Source organism: Fragaria vesca, linkage group LG6 (assembly GCF_000184155.1).
Source record: "Fragaria vesca subsp. vesca linkage group LG6, FraVesHawaii_1.0, whole genome shotgun sequence".
NCBI lineage: Eukaryota > Viridiplantae > Streptophyta > Magnoliopsida > Rosales > Rosaceae > Fragaria > Fragaria vesca.
This window is the reverse complement of record NC_020496.1, coordinates 195,823-215,784: the sequence shown is the minus strand read 5'-3', so window position 1 is coordinate 215,784 and position 19,962 is coordinate 195,823. Positions and strand designations below refer to the sequence as shown.

The window sequence follows — 19,962 nt, the reverse complement described above, 5'->3', positions numbered from 1 at the left end:
GGTAAAGCTTGTCAATGCCTCTAGGAAAAGATTTTACAGACTTTATCCCAAACATGTGCATATGACGCTTAAAACTTTAGTTTCGTTACTAACTACGGTGGATTAATTATGATGCAGAATCGACATTTTAGATTCATCCACTGCGTTGAGCGGCTCACATTGCACAACAAGCACGAAAAATGAGCCGATTGCTTTGAAATGTTGAAGTTAGGGACTGTTCCTATCGATTGCTACAACAGTGGATATGGCAATCAGGTCAGTTCATTTTCAGTCCGACTTTGTTCTTGATGTTTTTGAACTATTTCATCATTTGAGCCTTGACAAAATTAATCTTCACGGATTGGCAATTTGGCATTGATGCATAGATTGAAACAAAATATGCAAAGGAAACTGCTCAGCTTAATCCACCACATAGATTTGTGCCATGGCTGGTTGTCAATAATAAACCACTTGCAGATGTTAGTCTCTCAATAATCATATTTTGGATTTCTTATTTCCTCAATCTTTGTCCCCTTGTTGACCAATTTTGTCCATGTAGAACTATGATAAATTCCTGACCGAATCATTTGGGAATGAAAGATCAATTCCTCAAGTTTGTTTAGCAGAACAAGGAAGAAACTCTACATCTTAAGCCTTAGGAGCAGACAATGTGGCATAAAGTTTACATTGACATTCCATATGCTAATCGAACCTAATGTTGATTGATATGACATAGTTGAAGCTGACCTATAAGGTTTTATGGTCTGATAGTGTTCTTATCTTTTGTTTGTGTTTTCAATCCATGCTTTGTTACTGCTAAATTATTCTTGTCAAAATTTGAAGGCTTTTCACTGCCACCTTCATGTACTTATGATTGAGATGATTAAGTTATGGCAAAGTAATAGTAGCAGGTAGGTGCGACATTGATCTATAACCCTGCTGATGCTGCTGCTCTTTAGTTGATCATAGCTCACATGGTTGGATGACTTTTTTTGCCCAAAATTGTATAATTAACAAGAAGCATTCATTTTCTGCATAAACTTGTCCAAAGATATGCTTATGACCTGGCCATCATTTATATCAGAGTACCAAACCCAACAATAGCAATTAAAAGAGAGGAGGGAAACTATTACTACATCAGATGTGCACAATTATGAAACAGATCTAACTGCAAAAAATGGCATCTGCTCGATTATTCTTTACTTGTCTCATTACCTGTTCAATGTTCTTGCTCACATTTCCATGTTTTGCTGCTAATCAGAAAGTTACTTTGTCACTTTACTATGACACTTTGAGCATATCTTGTGCTACCTTCATTGTAAAAAATCTTGCTAAGATTTTCGATGATGATCTCATCACCATCATTAATCTCAGATTGGTTCCTTGGGGTGATGCATACACCAACAAATCGAACAACAACACTGCTTTTTGTCAGGTTTATATTAATCACTATTTGTACCAATATCATTTGTTCAAAGTTTCTGCAACATTTTTATAAAATCATTAAAGTGATGCATAAGTTCTTTATGTGATACTTTCACAGCATAGGCCAGATCAGTGCAAGTTGAATTCTCTACAATCATGCGCTATCGATGTTATGCATGATGTGGTGAGATAAAAATGAGTTTCGATGAAAGGTTATCAATTTATTGAGTAGTAAATCGATTTGAAATTTGATTTTGTGATGCAGAACTAGCATTTTGCTTTGATTTACTGCATAGAATTTCTGGCCATAGAGGGAAGGCAGAAGGAGTGGGATTGCTACAATTGAGACTGCCTAAGAAACACATTTTGGATTGGTACAATTGTTCAAATGCAACAAAGGTTTCATGCTTTACTTACTATAGTCCTATTTAAAAGAATATATGATGTTAATAAGTTGTTGTCAATTATGTTTGACATTGTTGGACTACTGCAGCTTGAACAAAACTATGGCAATGAAATTATGCACCTCAATCCACCTCTAGAGTTTGTATCATGGCTGGTTCTAAATAATCAACCTATTAGAAATGTTGGTCCTCTTTCTTCCCTCTCAGATCCCACTTTTTTCCATCTCCCCCTTTTTTTCGTCCCTCACTCTCTCTGAATCAAACTTAACTTTTGTCTGTATGAAATGCAGGACTATGAAAAGTTTGTCGGCTATGTGTGCAAGGCTTACAAATGTAAAATTGTGCCCATGACATGTCAATCTGTGCACTTGAAGCAAAAGACAGAATAGACACACTCAACACAAGCAATCAATCAACCAGAATCAAGCCTCAGTCCAGAACCTTTGATCATACCAAAGTCACATTTTACCAGCAAATCAGATTGCATAACTCCACTAGATGTGGATCATGATGAAAAACAAAACAAAAAAATTCTCTCAATCTACTGCTTGATCATAGGTCCTGACATTGTAGTTTGTTTGTAAATGGTAGGTACCTCTCTATATTATTAATTAAGATGTACATGAATTTATCAGAATGTGAAAAGTTTGTAGCGATTACAAAAGTCTGACATGTATATAATTACCTTTTTTTGGTCAAGATGTATATAATTACCTTAAAGTGGTAGAATTCCACCTTAGGATTTCATTTGTATGGGACCGACTATATGTTTGTTAGGAAAAAAAAAAAAAAAACCATATCATTTATGATTGATATGATTTTTCTGGGTTTAGAAACTAGCTATGTATGATTTCTCAGTTTTCTTCTCCAAATTGTGAACCATTCCCTTGACAATAGCCGACGAAATCATATATTTTCGTCGGTTTAAGTCTTTTGAAAATTTTCCCCCATATTTGGTTTGCCGCCAAAAAAATTTTGACCTTAGCCGACGACTTTTTTAATATCTCGTCGGCTAAAGTCTATAAATTCACGAAAACGCTCATATTTCCCTCTATATTACGTAGTTTGGTCAAACCTTCCACACGAAAAACTTTCACGTAGATGAGACGCAACCGCCTATATAAAAATTTTGAGATATTTACCTTCCGACGATAGGGCTCCATATAGGGAATAATAACGGTAAATAGGGTTGACCGCTACTATCGGCACCGAGACGTTACCCGGTTTACGTGATTTTTGAACCATAGCTGTATTTCACCATTCTGAACACATCTTATTTCACGAGATTTTTGATAATTTTGCTTCCTATGTAGAGTTGGTTCACAAAGTTATATAACCTACTAAACAAGTTATATAACATTTTATTGTTTTTCTTTTAGTTGACGAAATAATAGTCAACGAGATTTTTTTCGTCTACTAAAATACTTTAGCCGACGAGTAAAAATTTCGTCAGCTAAAGTATAGTATAGTATAGTATAGCCGACGAAATTTAGCCGACGAGTAAAAATTTCATCAGCTAAAGTATAGTATAGTATAGCCGATGAAATTGAAAAATGATCGCATGGCTGTGATTGATATAAGATCATTGTTGTTATATACAAACACCAGCTAGGCTATTCTAGGTAGGCTACCAATGAATGCCTCCATTAGGAGTCAATGTGGCCTTCTCGGATTCTAGAGCAGATGAAACATTGATGAAGAACAAGACGCACACTACCAGAAGAAAGACTTTAGCTGACAAAAATAAAAAAACCAGGCCGACGAATTATTTTTTCGTCGGCTAAAGTCCACGTTAGCCGACAAAATTTTCCTTCGTCGGCTACTTTAAATTTTCGTCAGCTATGGTCAACTGTAGCCGACGAAAAAAAATTTCGTCGGCTATACTATACTTTAGCCGACGAAAATAATATACGAAAAACCACTAGCCAAGAAGAGTCTAGAATCCCCTACCTGGTATTCCTGAAGTTGAACCTTTACTCCATAACATCCGGCAAACACCACCATACTCGAAAACTCGGGTAACTGAGCTCTGTCCGACAAATTCAATATCAGTTTCTTATTCCATAATTAAGCATTTTTTTCAAGCTCAATACTAACAACAAAAGGGCTTTACTACTTTAATCCCAACTGAACAAATACGGTACTAGGTTCCTTTAATAGCAACGAGGCAGTATACATCTTTCTTTCCAATTGAGATATCAATTCCACCATTCAATTGTACCAAATTTAGAACCAGTGTAAGCATCTTATCAAATGGTCAAAACCACAACACATAGTACACTTTCAGCAGCTCAATTTCGTTTTGAGATTTGACCAACATATATAATGAAATCAATCAATAATGGTCCAAAGTAATTGGCTACCTTACCTTGTAGATTATTAAATCACAAGGTCATTCCTTCATGTTGCGACATTGTCTACATGCATCAACAGTAAGCCATCTTCTCTGTTTTCATAAACTGGCAACACCAATCATCACTAATTCACTGCTGAAAATATAAAGTAAGGACAAACTGAACTCTAGAGAAAGAATCTTACCCATATTTGGTTCATTCATATCAGTTTCCTTTCTCGTCTCACACTCCCAATTATTCACTCTTCCAACTTATTGGAACGTCCTTATCTTGCCTCTCTAGCCAACGAACTCATCACCCAATTTAATTTCCAGTTCCTGTCGTAACCAAAAAACTAAAGCCATAATCAAAATCAAGAGGTCTGGTCTCGTGTCAAAACCAACAAACATGGGATAGATATTATCGACTCCAGCATCGTCGTCACCAACAACTAAATCGTCAACAACAATCAGAACCCAAATTCAACACGAGTTTCAATTGTCACTGGAAACCAATTTTTCTTTTAAAGGATGGTCAAACCAATCTCTTAAAATCAAATCCAAAATAGAAAGAGGATGGTCTCAGTTTTTACCTCACAAGGACAATAGAAAGAGGATGAAGACCACGCTGCAGATTTCTATAACTCAACTTGTTGACGATGCGTGTAACACATTCACTCATCTCCGTCGCCGTCGAGCTTATAAGATTAGCTTCAAAGTTAGATCGGAGAGCAGTAGCCTTGTCGACTTGATGATGATTAGTTGGGGATGTTACTATCCATCAGAGAGACCAGCAGAGACGAAGAGAGGATAAGAACGGGAGAGACAGAGCAGATGCAAGAAGGTTTGATCAAGTTCTAGACAAGTTCCTCAATTTAACTCTTACTAAATTTCTAACCAAACTGGGTTGGGCTTTTCCAAGCCTTCTCCATAGAACCCAATATCAAACTCAAAATTTTTGAGTACAATACAATACTCTAACAACATTAGTATGTCCGAAATAAAAACCGTCTACTAAAGTTTATCAGGACTTCATTTCATATAGCTATTTTACGGGGTCTCACACATAGTCCCCCAAGTTCGTACTCATGACGTGGGTTGAACGGGTGTTATATTTTTCATGGACAAAGGTAGCGAGCCATTTCCATATCCGGTGTTACTACTCGAGTGACGGGGTGTTAACGTCGTCTGTGGTTTATCAAACCACTTACTCTGTTTTTAAAGGGATGATATAAATTGCCCTGCCCCGGCCTCTCGGGGACACTTATCCGGAACTTACAATTTGCAGAAGCAGTTGTTGTATGCTTCCTCCCGGTGACACTTATCTGGGACTTACAATTTCGAGAAGCAGTTGTTGTATGCTTCTTCCCGGTGACACTTATCCGGGATGGGTGTTTCACTTGGGGTTTGTGCGTTACTGTGGGAGGTGCATTAAATGCATGTCCGCCAGATGTCGCCATATTCTTGGGGATGACTGACGAGTAATTAATGCCCGTCGCTTCATTCTTTCCTTCTTCGAGAAGGTAAGAAGGTTTGAGCCACGTGGCGTCATCCTGCGGTTTCATCCGACAGATAGGGGTTCCTCGTTAACAGTTAATTGATTTTTAATGCGTCGGTTCGTGGATCGAGGCGACTCCCCACTTTCTGAGTATAAACTCATTCCCCCCCCCTTTTTCGTTTTGTCTTCTTACTCACTAGCTCTCATCTTCAGTCACGCTTTCACTCTCTTCTCTGGCTTCTCTTTCACTCTCTTATCTGGCTTCTCTGGTTTTCTCGGCCGTTTCGTGCCCTTTTGTTTGTGCCGCCGCCGACCCCTACGATTGCGAGGTGTTTCCGGTCCTCTGAGTTGCCGGCGTTGCTATTACGTCGAAAAACTGGTAAGCTTTTGTGCTGCTTTTGTTCTGCTGCACCTATGCTTGTTTCTGCTCTTGCCTCTGCTTTGGCTTTCTCTGTGTTTGTGTTGCTTTTGCCACAGACAACGCCAAATGTTTTTGTATAATCCCAGATGGGGTTGCAGAAGCTGATGGTGTGTCCGTAGGATGATAAACTATTCACTCGCTGACCTGCAAGTACAAGGACGACCGGGGGCCTCCGGTCTTTCCTCCTCCGATGATTAAGTCAGAATCTACTTATTGAATGTAATTACTAGGGTAATTAATGATACCTGACAAACTGGTGGCTGGGCCATATTTATGGCCCATAGTGGGTTCTCTTCTACTTGAAAACCGATGTGGGACAACTGCCTTTGCTGTTACCTCAAACACCCAGCTCCCTTATGCCTTCTAAGACCATTCTCGGCCCAATGCTGCCACCGAGGTCGGACCCGGCCCATCCTACTCATGGATGGGAACCCTAAGGCGGCCTCGATTGTCTTGACCATGGTGGGATGCTTACTAGTTTATGGGCTTGAGAGGTTGTTTTATGCACAACCGACTACATGTTGAATAACTCTAATCTAATTAGGATTTGTCAAATTTAAAACGACTTCACTCTAATCTCTTTGTTTTTTCATTAGGAAACTATGTAACATGTTATAGTCCTGTAAGGAAACAGTTTCCTAACTCTAATCAATTAAGAAGTCGTATCCTATAAATACATTGTCACAGACTCGCATTTCAAAACAAGTTTTGAATCACCGACAAATCAAGAAACATCGATAGACTCCAACCAAAACCGTCGTAAAAGTTATCAAAGTTATCGCCTCATAGATAATTTGACTACGTAACATCGGTGGTGGTTGCAAACACTTCGCCTCACTAAACACCAAAATTCGAAAAATTTCAATTTTGAAATCTAGGTGCGAAACCGAAAAGGCATCTCTCAATTTTCTTAAATTTTCTTTAAAATTAAAAACCAATTACCGATTGTTTTCGACCAAAATTAAATATCATTTATATATAGTTTTCGCTTCGTTATCACGCCCAATTCTGACTCCGCGTTTGAATTTGTAGGGTTATTACCAAAAACCAAAACAAACACACACCTTCTTCACCAAACCCCCAAATCTCCATAGCCGTTCTCTCTGTCCGAAATTTCAAACCCTAGAATGAGGAAAGGAGCCAAGCGAAAGGCTCGCCTGGCGGCGACGGAGGCCAAGCCCAAGCCCAAAGCCACCGCCACACGCGCCAAGCGCGTCAAGGCCTCTCAGCCGCAGCCGCAGCCGGAACCGGAGTACGTGGAGGAGCAGCGAAACCTTCAAGATCTATGGAAGGCGGCGTTCCCGGTCGGCACCGAGTGGGATCGCTTGGACTCGCTCTACCAATACGACTGGGATTTCTCGAATCTCGAGAAGGAATTCGAAGAAGAAGGAGGCAAATTCCACGGCATCGGGAACAACAAGGTCTACATCTTCAGCCAGACCGAGACTTCTTCGCCGTCCGTGCCGGTGCTGATCCCGACGCTGGTCGCCGTCGTGGCGCCTCGGCCGCCGTCGATGGAGATTGGGATCAGGTCTGTGCAGAGAGAGGAGAAGGAGATAGTTCCGATGAGGCAGATGAAGATGGATTGGATCCCTTACATTCCTCTGGAGCAAAGAGAAGGCTGGAATTCCGAGAGAGGAGCCAAGTCCGGTTCGAATTTGCCGCAGATTTTCGTGCTGGGATGCACGCAGAGGAAGGCGAGCTTGAAGCAGATGAAGGAGGACCGTTGGATGAAGTTCCAGTACTGTATGCCGTATTTGATGAATCCGAATGAGGAGGAGAAGGAGCAGAGTACTGTGGTGGATATACTCTTCCCGAGGGAGCCGCAAGCTCCGCTGTTTGTGCAGTTTGATTGGGAATTCGATGAGGTTGAGGAGTATACTGATGAGCTGATCAAGGCCGAGGAGCTGACTGAGGACAAGAAGGAGGCGTTCATGGCGTTTGTGAAGGAGGAAGTGAAGAAAGTGAAGAAGAAGATTAGGGAAGAGAAGGAAGCGAAGAAGAAGCTAATGGAGGATCCAAAGTATCAAGAAGCGAAAAGCTATTATGAGAACATGAGGCTTTACAAGATTTATCCAGTACAGACACCAAACACTCCAGTGATTGAGATGAAGTCTAAGTATATCAACTTCTACTACGGACATGCGCATGAGATTATTTGAGGTCAGCATCAACTAGTTGCAGAGTCGAAGACCTGAGCCTTACTTGTTTGGCTTTGGCTGCTGAGTTTAGGTTAGGTATTCCCTGTACCCTGTTAAAGAATTTTTGGTATTACTGCTTAGTGCTACCGTAATTGAATTTTCTCAGAGTAATCTTATTGTTGTTGTTTATTATTTGAGGCTTATGGGAAGAATTTAGATGAATTCGAGTTTGCCTGGCTGAGTTTTATTTATGTTGTTTGATTGTGTTTCTTGATGCCTTTGATTTCTTTCGAATCTGTATCTGTTTAATCATTAGGAAGGAAAATATAGCTTCTTTGCTGCAAACAACTAATTTTGATTCGGGGAAGGTCCTTTTGGTTAGCTATCAATTGGACACTATCTATGGGATATATCAATCCTGGTACTATTGGAATTTTGCTAAACTCAGAATCACATCTTTGGAAGTCTGCTTGATCTGTTTCATTGGTTTTTGTAGTTGCAGATGATATGTTGAAGAAAGTGTGTAGAAACTTTGTCTTTGTTGACTTCATTCCTTGTAGTTATAACGAGGAATGAAAAAGCATTTGAAATATGTGTGTTTTTTTAGATATCTACAATGACTGGTACATATCTGCTCTATACAAAATGACCAGCTTTTTAATTCAGTCTTTAGAAGGCATCAGACCTGTAAATTACCAGCTTTTCAAGTCAGGAAGTGGTAGATTGTATCACCACCTTAATAGGGATACAATGACTACCATAGAACGTCTTTTTAGATATCTATATAAACAATGACTTGTACATGTGGTCTATACAGTCTTTTAAAGGCATCAGGTGTATCAGATGACCAGCTTTTGCACATCACTTCCGAATTCAGGAAGTGGTAGATTGTATCCCTACCTTAGTGCCCTAAGAAATCTTGCCCTTAACCTGCGTAGATGATGCTCAGGTCTGTTTGCATGACATTGGTCTTGGTCGTGCCCTTAAAACTAGTTGTGTGAAAAATGGTGGAGAGTTTCAAGCCTTGAAAAGTTTTATTGTAGATGAAGTGTGTGTGCTTGTTAGGTTGCCTATCTTATATTGTGAACAAAACAAGTAGACTATAAGTTGGAACATTATCCCAACTCCCAAGCATCAAATTGATGGGTGCTGAGGACCATTCTTTTTTATCTACCTGTATTTTTTTCTTGGTGATCAGGCTTTCATAGGGGTTCGTGTTATGCTAATTTTGTAGGGGTTTCTTGAGGTCTTGTTTTATCAGCATCAGATATTAGCTACAAGGTTGATCAACATTGAAGTGTGTTTGGTGGATAGGTTTACTGTTCTTTGCATGGGTGATGAACTTTGAGTTTGCAGTTCTACAATATTTGTTTTTAAGAATAGTTGTTCTACACTTCTACTACTGCAAATCTGCAATGATGACGAAACCCAAGGCTTGTTTCTTAAGAGCATTCGCAGTGGGGCACCTAGCAGCTTTCACCTTTGCTAGGCCTGAGAGCTCATGTTGTTTCTTTCCTTGGATCTCTAATGCTATCTTTTTAGACGAGTTCAAAATATTTTACCTGATTTGCTGATGTAAACAAATTGTTGGAGACTGCTTGGTGATTGAGAAGTTCCATGTATGAGAGATAACGGCATCGTGTTATCACTAATATGTGGATCTTTACAGTCTGGGTGCAACTCATGGAACTAAACCTGGGAAGACAAAGCCACAAATTGTGTCTTGAAGTTGATTCGCAGGAATTCAATGCCTTTTGGACAGTTCTTTTGTGCGTCATGCTTGAAACATGAGAGTTGTAGAATCTATTCTGGTTGCTTGTGTAGATATTCGTTCATTGTGTCGTTGTTCATCTGCATAAAACTTTTTACCTGCTTGTGTCTAGTTGCTGGTATATAAATTGTACAGATCACACCGGTAACAGAACATAACATGCTTGTTATGGTAGATTGGTAGTTTCAAATCCACGAGTTCAGTACCAAGCCAAAGTGCCACCAATCTAATTGCGTTATCTAATGTTATTTTGTTATTGTACTTCCAACGATAACAAGCTATTTTTTTGGTTGTCAATCTTCAATCTTGTGTTTCTCTTGGCCAACTGATGTGCTAGTTGCTTTAAAATTACATCAATTTGTGCTCTTTGGATAAACCCCTAGTCTCCCTACCCTTCTTTCAGATGATGAATATCGACTTCTCTTGGCCTAAGAATTCAAGATGTCACGATTTGTTCCTAAGGCACAATCTTTTCACCATTATCATCCAAGGTCACCCATTATATGGAAATCTAGCTACCTTCTTAGTATCAAGAATGGGAGATCGATTTAATCTTTATACTTAAATTTGAGTCCAAACTGCACCCCTGAACATTGTACAAAATAACTTGTTTTGGAAAAGTGGTAGTCCATTCAATTCAATACAGCGATAATCATGTTTTGTTAAACATATTTAAATCTCAAATATCAATCATTCACAATTTCATACCGTGATACTGATACATGACACTATACCAATCCTGGCAATTTAGTTACACAACAAAAAAAGCCCCTACTTTATCGAAACGAATACGAATCTGAACTAAAGAAAACTAAAAAGTCGATGAACTCTCACATTTGGGTTTCTTATGAATTTCAATTTTTTAAGGGGGGCTTGATTACTTGAATAAAATCTAAAAACAAAAAGAAAAAAAGAATAAAAAATAAAAGAAAAAGAACACAACTGCCTAGGTAAGCCCACAAAAGGTTTAAACCCTACCCGGCCCAAAACCCGTGTCCTCCTCTCCCAAACCCTAAAGAAATAAAAGCCGAGCTTTCGTTCCCCTACCACCCTCTCTATCTCAGTTGCCGTTGCCTCTGGAGCTCTCTGGTTTGGTGTTCTCCCATTCTCAGGCGAACCCAAACCTCCTCGAAACCAACCAACCATGGCGGACAACAAGGCTGTCACCATCCGCACCCGGAAGTTCATGACCAACCGGCTTCTCTCTCGCAAGCAATTCGTGAGTTTTAACTGCCTTCTCTCTTCCCATCTTCATCTTCAATTTTTCCATAGAGGTTTAGGTTTGTTGTAGTTGTAGTCAGATCTCCATGTGTTTAAGACTAGATTATGTGTGTGATCTAAGAAAGTTGAAACTTATTTACTGATTTCATGGCCGCAGTTATTTAGGAGTGAGTTTGATTCTTTTTACTTGTTTCGATACAGGTCATTGATGTTTTGCATCCAGGGAGGCCAAATGTTTCCAAGGTATTCTTTTAAGTGCTGTTAAATTCTTGGTATGCTTTAGTTTGATTCGAGTTGTGTGCGTGTTTACTGATTGAATGATTTTGGATTGGCATTTGTGTAGGCCGAGCTGAAGGAGAAGCTAGCGAGGATGTACGAGGTTAAGGACACAAATGCAATCTTTGTTTTCAAGTTCAGGACTCACTTTGGTGGTGGTAAATCAACTGGGTTTGGGTTGATTTACGATTCTGTTGAGAACGCAAAGAAGTTTGAGCCCAAGTACAGATTGATCAGGGTAAGTCCACTTGGATTCAATAAATATATGTTGACAATCTCACTGTATGTCTTGATATGTTATTGTTATAGATTTTGGACTAGGCTTGTTGGACAGCATTTTTCGAATCATTTTCAGTGTATTCAGCAATTTCCTAGTAGTCCTCTGTTAAGGCATCCTTATATCACTACATGATGATTCTTCATTAGCTTTGATTGGAATTTGTTTTGGGAAGTCTTATCAGATTGTGTTGTGGTTATAGTTCTGTGTTTCTATATTAGTTGTCCATTTAATTCAGGAGGTTGGCATGACTTGATGATAATCTAAGGCATGATGAGCATGAATCTATGGCCATGGTGATTCTTTTTAGGAATGATCCAACTCTTTTATTTGCTTACTAGTTGTCTCTGGAGCTCTATGGTTACCTTTGTTCATACTAATGATGTGCTGTTGATTTTGCAGAATGGACTTGATACCAAGGTAGCATCATCCAGGAAGCAGTTGAAGGAGAGGAAGAACCGTGCAAAGAAGATTCGAGGAGTAAAGAAGGCAAGTCTATTGCTTTTGCACTTACTTTTATAGTTTGTTTGGCATCATTAGCTGGTTAAAATTGCTTATGCATCATTGGCTTACGTTAAATTGTTTTTGCAGACAAAGGCTGGAGACGCTGCCAAGAAGAAGTGAGAATAGTGATCTTGTTATGTAGCCATTGGGTGCTTCTAATAGCCATGTTTTTGGGTTTGAAATGAAATATCATTGATCAGTGTGGATTTTAGAGGCAACTTCTGCTTAGTTTCGTTTTGTTTCAGATTTTGAGTACCCTGCTGTGGACAAAGTTAAGATATTTAGCGAAAAATTTCAGTTTATTTATTGACTAATATTATTTAGTTCTGGTTGTATCACATTGAATAGAAGATGCATCTAATGTTTTGTGGCATTTTGTTATGGTAGTATGATGACTCATTGAGATCTTACTTCTTCAGTTCTGGTTGTATACCAGTTTGCTATGGTAGTATAGGCCAAGTTTTTGTTTAAAATTGCAATCATTGTAATGTAAGCAAATCAGTCTATTGGTTTATACAATCGTACTTGAGTGGACATACTCAGTCATAGACAGAGAGGATCAAAGTACATAGTGAGACTGGGAGACAAATATTACAGTTTACTTCTAATCAGGCTGAATTTATTTTAGGTTCTTGATATGTATTTAGGCATAAGCGTGGATGAATCATAACAGTTCTTAACCAAAATGGATTCCATCAGCTTCTTCCCTAGCATTACCATTTACCACCAACGTAAAATATTGAAAGATCTCTCTCCATAACAACCTGAAGTTCCAATTCTGAACAAACCCACGTACAAGGTGTTTGCTAAATGACAATGCATTTCCGTCTGTAGATGGTCTGAAGTTTGAGAGGGTTTCTTGTAATAGCGGACGTGAGAGTCTGAGTGAGGCAAAACGTCGAACATTTGGTGTGCATGCTTTACGCAATGGTCGGTGGTAGAGTGAGCTTCGAGGATCCATCAGAGGTCGAAGAGGCAGAAACCTTCATATGAGGAACTGCATTGAAGTGTTGAACTGCGCAGATTAAGGGTATTTAGGGATAGCAAATAAGAATAAGGGATGAAATAATCTCAAAAAATTAGAATGTAAAAGCTGGCATGCAAATCTAAGCTCCCTTGTTGGGGTATAAGGGTTATAACATTGTTGCCAATGTTTGAACAGCTATACAAATTTCTGATATAAATTACAAATTATAAGATTAAATGTAGTTGCTGCAGCTGGTCTAAATGAACTGATGAAGAATTCTAGAACTACTATGCTTTATTAACATAAAATGTTTCTTATTACAATATCAGGACTACTAGGTCTAATAGAGCCAGAAAAGAAGTCTTGTTACATTTGTTCCTTCACTTGAATCAGATTACATCCACCTTATTTCTGCAATGGAAATGTGGAATAGGACACTAGACATTTGTTATCATGGAAAAAAGTGAAGGAACATATGAATGCATATGCAGGACTAAGCTTGTAACCAAAACGAAAATGGATCCTAGTTTAACCAAGGGCTAGTAATTCATCATCTTCACACAACTGACTGCTTGTCTTGCAACCGCTGCTTTTTGATTCTGTAAGAGTTGATTGCTGCAACCAACATATTGTCATTGCCAACAATGGCTCTCACACTATTAGCCAGCTGAGATCGATTTATCTTCTTATCCTTGAAATCCCCAAGGCTTTTGCTAAGCATTTCAATCTTCGTAGCAGGCAAGAACTCTGCAAGCACTGTTATCAGACCAGGGAGATATATATCTCGTACTGATCCATTCACCAGCTGCAAGCCACCAACAGTACCACTCCCCTTAACAGCCGCCAATTTCATTGCCGAGAACAACTTGTCACCAGCTATGAGCTTCGCTTTTCGCTTCAACTCTTCTACGTCAAACTTCTTTGCCCTGAAATCTTCCAGCAATCTGACCATTATCTTCATTTCTCTCGGAGACAAGAACCTCGTCAGCGCGGCCACCAGAGCACCAAGAGAAATATATCCTCCACGCGCTGATCGCTTGTTGAGAGCATTCCCCATAGCGCTAGCGCTAGCGACTCTCCCCCTCTGAGTAGTAGTAGTACTTGCCGTCGTCGCATAACCCTCCAAGCTAGCAGGACCCTTGAAGCTCACCACAAAAGCAGGACAAGCGTAGTTCATGCAATTACTCCACACAAAATACCTCCGAGGATTCACAACACAATCCACACCAGTATCAAACTCATCCGAACTAGCTTTAACCTGTGCAGAACAACTAGGCAACTCCTCCATCTTCCCCAATACAACAAGGCACAGCAGCATATGCCTGAGCCCATCATCACCAACCTCCAACGCCTTTGCCCCATCCAACGCAAACTTCACCGCATTCAGTTGAATCCGACCACACTCGTCACCATTCAAACTACCAAACCCATGAGCCACAATCCGAGCAATCTCATCCCTCGATCCGCCATACCAAGCATACCTAATGTTGGGGTTCCCCCCGCATTTGGTCCCCACCGCGTTCGCAAACCCCCGAAATATCCGGACCCTGGGCCCACCGGCCATTGCGGACACCAGAAACTTGTGCACCGCCACAACCTCCGTAACTCCCGCAGCCGATCCCATCCCCACACCAAAGCTCTTGAGAATCGTCTCGTATTGCGCGCTCGATCCATCCACTCGAGACATAAACCCATTTCTGGTGAAAACCCTAAATTGATCGTCGGCATTATCATCACCGGGATTCGAATCCGCCGCCTCGCTCTCGCAATCAGACTCGTCGGAATTTTGATCGTTATGGTCCGATTCGGAGCGATCCGACCCGGAATCGTGATCCTCTACCATCGGAGAAACCTCCTCCTCCTCCTTGTGGATATCATCGGTGGCAATCTGGATCTGCTCCATCGATTTTTTTTTTCCTGATTCATCATCACAGACAAAATTAATCAAAACAATTCAAAATTAATCAAAATAATTTAGTGAAATTGAAGTGAAAAACATACCTGAGCCGACTCGGTGATCAGTATTGAAATCGGAACTCGGTTAGTAAAACCCGGTCAATTTGACTTTTTTGTGATCAAGCTTATCAGATTATTCTGGGCTTTGATAGAATTTGATTTTGAAAAACAGAGAGAGAGAGAAGGGTAATTTGGTAATCGACGAGAATCGATTTAAGGATGAGAATGAAGAGAATGAAGTGTTAGGGTTCTTTGGGTTCTATTTATATGAGAGGCCATATGGGCGGTTTGAGAGTGGCGTGTGGAAGACGCGCTGCCAGGCTAAATCCTTTTCCTAGAGGGATTCGGATTTGCTTTTTCTTTTATTAAATGTGGCATAAATGACGTTAGAGTGAAATTACGGATGGACCTCGTGGTAATAGACCGTTGGCTTTAGTTGTCTACTTTGGTGAGTGGGGTAATTTGGGAACTTTGAAATCCAACGCTCCTGTGGAAAACGGTCTGTCGTGTGCCTCAAGTTGATTTTTTCTTCCCTAATTCAACAAGGAAGAATGAGCGTTGATTTCACGCTACACCCCCAAGTCCCCAACGTTTTTTTGTTTTTTTTTTTTTGTGGAATCTCCTTCTCTGACAACACTAGGGTTTCCCTAATGCGTTGAGATCCTGACGAGTATCGGCGGACGAATTTGTTCTTGTACGTCAAACACACTAAGAACTCTAAAGAGAATCAGATACAAATTTTAAGAGAATTACGTTGACATAACAATTACAAGTAATTTCATCCTCCTCTACAAATTATGTAGTACGAAATCCTCATTCTTCTAACATAACAAGTTGAACAATGTTCAATTTCCAATTCAAACGTAAATCAAACTAAATGTCAAACTAAAAGGAACCGGATACAAACCGTCAAGATAATTAGATTCACATATGTGGGTGCAAATACTTTCACTATAAGATTTAAATGCAAATGGACATCATTTTATACATGAAAAGTCAAACTTGGACTAAATTCATCTCGTGATCAATCTGGTTGCGGCCAAATCCGGTATGGCCCCAAGAAGTTTTGGGTCCTAATCCGTCCGCGAATGGATTGGGCCGTGATCGAATTGTATGGCAACCAAATTAGGTTGTAAATAAATGGGCCGTGAGCATAATGAAATGGGTAGCAGACGAATCAGGTTGCGGATGAATAAGCTCGAGGAGCACGCTGATCAAGTCAAGGCGAAGGAGAACGTGGCAGCGAAGGAAATTATGAAGCAACGAACGTGATTTAGTGGAAGTTGGTCACGTGGAAGGAAAATCATGCAGAGGTGGATCACGTAGTGGTCAAGTCAGGTTGTGGCAAGATAGGGTGTCGGTCAAATCAAATCGTATGAGAGGGAGACGCGGCGAAAACAAGTTGAGGACGAGGTGAAGTTGAACAGGACGACAGGAAGAATGGTAGTGGTCCTAGTGGAGCTTTACCATGATATCCATCATACGATGTCGTGGATCCATTCGCGCTGAACTAGCGAGCAAGGGTGCTCAACATTAAGGATCAAGGAGTGACTGCTATAAATAAAGCTGGAGGAGGATCTAGAAGGGGATGGTAGCAAAGCCAGTCAGAGAGGCCAGTATAATACCTTTTTGGAAATTTTAGATTGAGAGATACGTGATCGCCGATAAATTCTTGGCCCATTTTCACATCCATAATCAAAAGGAAAAAAAGCTTTCATTTCTGCTCCAGTTAAGATTTGTTACTGAGGAAATTTTCTACCCAAATTTTTCCTCACCAACAACATAACAATTACAAGTAGTTGCATTCCCCTCTAGAAGTCATGTAGTACGAAATCCTCATTCTTCTAAGATAACAAGTTGAACAATGTCCAATTTCTAATTCAAACATAAAATCAAACTACATGTCAAGCTCAATTTTCCGTTTGAATTAGAAAATTCCCAAAAAAGAAGAAGAAGAAATAGAGTGCAAGTTCATACCCAGTTAGCCAAGAAGTCCTTTGTGCGTGATTCTCTTATTTTCATCTCATCATCTAACTTCGGGTCGTCCCCTTTCCAGTTTAAACCCAAAAGGTCTTTGGTGCATGCTTCTCTCATCTTCGTCTCTTCTATTTCATCTTCTACCAATCGCGCAAGCTCCTTAAGTTCGCCTAGTCCCATGGCTTCAATGGGTTTATCCGACCAGAACTTGACGTTTTCATCTTTCTCGTCAATGACACTGCCATGACCACCATTCTCCTCGAGTACTTGTTTGCCGGGATTATAATAACGATCTATGACGGAATCTTCTGAAGGGTGACCAAATGTGAACGGTCTATCAGCGGGTGAGAAGGTGATAATGGCGATTTGGGCACCAGTTCTGGTGCAAAACTCGTTGGCTTTGCGAAACAGACCTTGTCGCCTCTTTGTGAAGGTGGTCTTGAGGGCGTTCTTGCTGCTTATTTTCTTCATTTCGGTCCTCCTTAATCCCATGATGACTGCATATGTTTACTGCTGACACCACAGATTTGTCTGATAAGTGCAATTTGTTTCACTTATAGAGATTAGAGGAGTCCTTAGATTGTCTGAAATGCAGTTTGTTTCACTAGCTTATATATATAGAGTAATAGAGGAGTTCCCTCGTGTATGTTTTCCTATCTTGCGAGGATTCATAGCCTATAACTTATCCAGACAAGCAAAGGAAAGTGTTTAGCAGCAAAACAATCTAATTAAACTCTATTAATAAAGCTAGAAGGAAACTAGGATGGTTTAATTTTTGAACTACCCAAAAAACCGGAGTTTTAAACTCTATTAATTCCTCTCTATCTAATGTCGAATGGATAGGATGGTAATTTAACAACTAAATTCAAAACAAAAACCAAAAAACTGGAAAGTAGTTTCCGTTCCTGGTGCCTCTAGTATATATTAGCCCATTACACTTCAAAAAAAAAAAAGAAAAAAAAAAAGGAAGGTGTAATTAGTTCGCAGCCTTCACTTGGCACAGAATTCAGATTCGACCAAAAAAAAAAAAACCGGGGTCTTCAGCGATCCACATCGGCGACATCGCTCTCCTCTCAGCTCGTCTCCTCTTCCCTGTTATTCAATCAATTTCGGAGCCCAGGTACTAAATCCTTAACACCCAGTCACCCATTCATTGTTTCTTTTTAGCTTTCAATCTTGAATTAGGATTCTCTCGTTTCTCTGTTATGCTTCAATTGGGGTTTTTCAATTTTTATGCTAAGACAGCTTCAACTAAACTTCTATTAACAGAGACAAGTTCCCCTTGTTGTATACATAATGAATCCGTAGTGTGAAACGTGAAAGAATACAGACAGGCACGGCCGATAATGGCGGATTTGGATGATTTGCTCTTGGAGGCAGCAGGAAGAACAAGTTCGGGGCGGAAAAGCCGGCACTCACATTCATCTTCAAAGAGGAGACGTGATGATTCATATTCTGATGGTGGAAGTGACTCTAGGGGTGATGACTCTGATGATGGTCGTGGCTATGCGAGTAGGAAACCCTCAGGATCTCAAGTTCCTTTGAAGAAGCGGCTGGACCCTTCAGAAGTAGATGATGAACGTGACAGCCAGGATGAAGGTGATTATAATGATAGTGGCTCTGATCGTGGGGGTGAGAGCAACGAATCTGATGTCGGCAGCGATCTTTACAAAGATGAAGATGACAGGCGAAAGCTTGCGGAGATGTCTGAACTTCAAAGAGAGCTGATTCTGTCTGATAGAGCACAGAAGAAAGATGATAAGAGTCTAAAGGAGAAATTCAGACCAAAGTGGGATAAAGGGAAGGCTACACAGTCCAGGAAAGTGACTCCGCCTCTCCCATCTTCTCGAGTGCGCTCCTCAGCTAGATCTGCTGACAGGGCAGCTGCCAAAGATGATGCATTGAATGAGTTACGAGCAAAACGTTTGAAACAGCAGGACCCTGAAGCTCACCGTAAATTGAGAGATGTATCTAGAGGAAGTGTGGGGAGTAAGAATTTCTCACACACCATCAAGAAGTCTTTCTCTGCTGTCCGTCGGAGTAGCTCTAGTCAGAGTGACAGTGAAAGTCGGTCTCATAGTGATGATGAAGGGTCAAGTGCAGATGATGCTATTGACAGTGATGATGAAAGGGGCAATCAGGGATTAACATTTGAAGATATAAAGGAAATTACCATTCGGAGGTCAAGACTTGCAAAGTGGCTTATGGAACCATTCTTTGAAGAATTAATCGTGGGTTGCTTTGTACGGGTTGGAATTGGGAAGACTAAGTCTGGGCGGCCCATCTACAGGCTGTGCTCGGTCCGTAATGTGGACTCTTCAGATCCTGATCGGCAGTACAAACTAGAGAATAAAACCACACACAAGTATCTGAATGTGGTTTGGGGCAATGAAAACTCCGCTGCCCGGTGGCAGATGGCTATGGTTTCAGACTCTTTGCCTTTAGAAGAGGAGTATGATCAGTGGGTCAGAGAGGTGGAGAAAAATGGTGGCCGCTTGCCAAGCAAAGAGGATGTGCTGGAAAAAAAGGAAGCCATAAAAAAAACCAATACATTTGTCTACTCAGCCGAAACTGTGAAGCAGATGATACAGGAGAAAAAATCTGCTTCATCAAGGCCATTGAACATTGCGCTTGAGAAGGACCGGTTGAGGAGGGAATTGGAAATTGCACAAAGCAAGCATGATGATGCAGAGGTGGAAAGGATCAAGGCAAGGCTTGAGCAGTTGGAAGCACGGCGACAATCACAGGGGAAAGATAGCAAGGCTGTCAGGCTTGCTGAGATGAACAGAAAGAATAGAGTTGATAATTTCAAG

General features: G+C 40.4%; 7 protein-coding genes across 7 annotated transcripts in view; 4 read left to right on the top strand and 3 right to left on the bottom strand.

Annotated features, from left to right (window-relative positions):
* LOC101303923 (receptor-like protein 12-like) overlaps window positions 1–2,197 on the top strand; it is a 6,127-nt gene extending 3,930 nt beyond the window's left edge. The window contains exons 3-6 of the mRNA XM_004304679.1: window positions 1,241–1,414; window positions 1,523–1,588; window positions 1,898–1,990; window positions 2,099–2,197. Coding sequence (XP_004304727.1) covers window positions 1,241–1,414; window positions 1,523–1,588; window positions 1,898–1,990; window positions 2,099–2,197 — 432 coding nt within the window. The remainder of the gene's footprint in view (window positions 1–1,240; window positions 1,415–1,522; window positions 1,589–1,897; window positions 1,991–2,098) is intronic.
* Window positions 2,198–7,186: 4,989 nt separating this feature from the next.
* On the top strand, window positions 7,187–8,221 carry LOC101303630. The gene has a single exon (XM_004304678.1). It carries the CDS (start codon window positions 7,187–7,189, stop codon window positions 8,219–8,221), a length of 1,035 nt encoding a protein of 344 aa, XP_004304726.1.
* A 2,804-nt stretch (window positions 8,222–11,025) lies between these two features.
* On the top strand, window positions 11,026–12,634 carry LOC101293313 (40S ribosomal protein S24-2-like). The gene is made up of 5 exons (XM_004301968.1): window positions 11,026–11,190; window positions 11,394–11,435; window positions 11,536–11,706; window positions 12,148–12,234; window positions 12,337–12,634. The coding sequence occupies exons 1-5, from the start codon at window positions 11,116–11,118 to the stop codon at window positions 12,367–12,369; spliced, it is 408 nt and encodes a 135-aa protein (XP_004302016.1). The 5' UTR covers window positions 11,026–11,115; the 3' UTR covers window positions 12,370–12,634.
* An 849-nt stretch (window positions 12,635–13,483) lies between these two features.
* On the bottom strand, window positions 13,484–15,465 carry LOC101293012 (probable inactive poly [ADP-ribose] polymerase SRO2-like). The gene is made up of 2 exons (XM_004301967.1): window positions 15,218–15,465; window positions 13,484–15,133 (listed from the first exon to the last, which is right to left on the bottom strand). The coding sequence occupies exon 2, from the start codon at window positions 15,117–15,119 to the stop codon at window positions 13,773–13,775; it is 1,347 nt and encodes a 448-aa protein (XP_004302015.1). The 5' UTR covers window positions 15,120–15,133; window positions 15,218–15,465; the 3' UTR covers window positions 13,484–13,772.
* A 297-nt stretch (window positions 15,466–15,762) lies between these two features.
* The window catches only part of LOC101302772, a 13,316-nt gene continuing 9,116 nt past the window's right edge, over window positions 15,763–19,962 (bottom strand). Inside the window, exon 2 of the mRNA XM_004304675.1 lies at window positions 15,763–15,784. The gene's annotated coding sequence lies outside the window, so the exon portion shown is untranslated. The remainder of the gene's footprint in view (window positions 15,785–19,962) is intronic.
* Window positions 17,144–17,620, bottom strand: LOC101303347 (agamous-like MADS-box protein AGL61-like). The gene has a single exon (XM_004304677.1). It carries the CDS (start codon window positions 17,618–17,620, stop codon window positions 17,144–17,146), a length of 477 nt encoding a protein of 158 aa, XP_004304725.1.
* The window catches only part of LOC101303052 (RNA polymerase-associated protein RTF1 homolog), a 2,523-nt gene continuing 718 nt past the window's right edge, over window positions 18,158–19,962 (top strand). Inside the window, exons 1-2 of the mRNA XM_004304676.1 lie at window positions 18,158–18,269; window positions 18,419–19,956. Coding sequence (XP_004304724.1) covers window positions 18,496–19,956 — 1,461 coding nt within the window. The 5' untranslated portion in view covers window positions 18,158–18,269; window positions 18,419–18,495. The remainder of the gene's footprint in view (window positions 18,270–18,418; window positions 19,957–19,962) is intronic.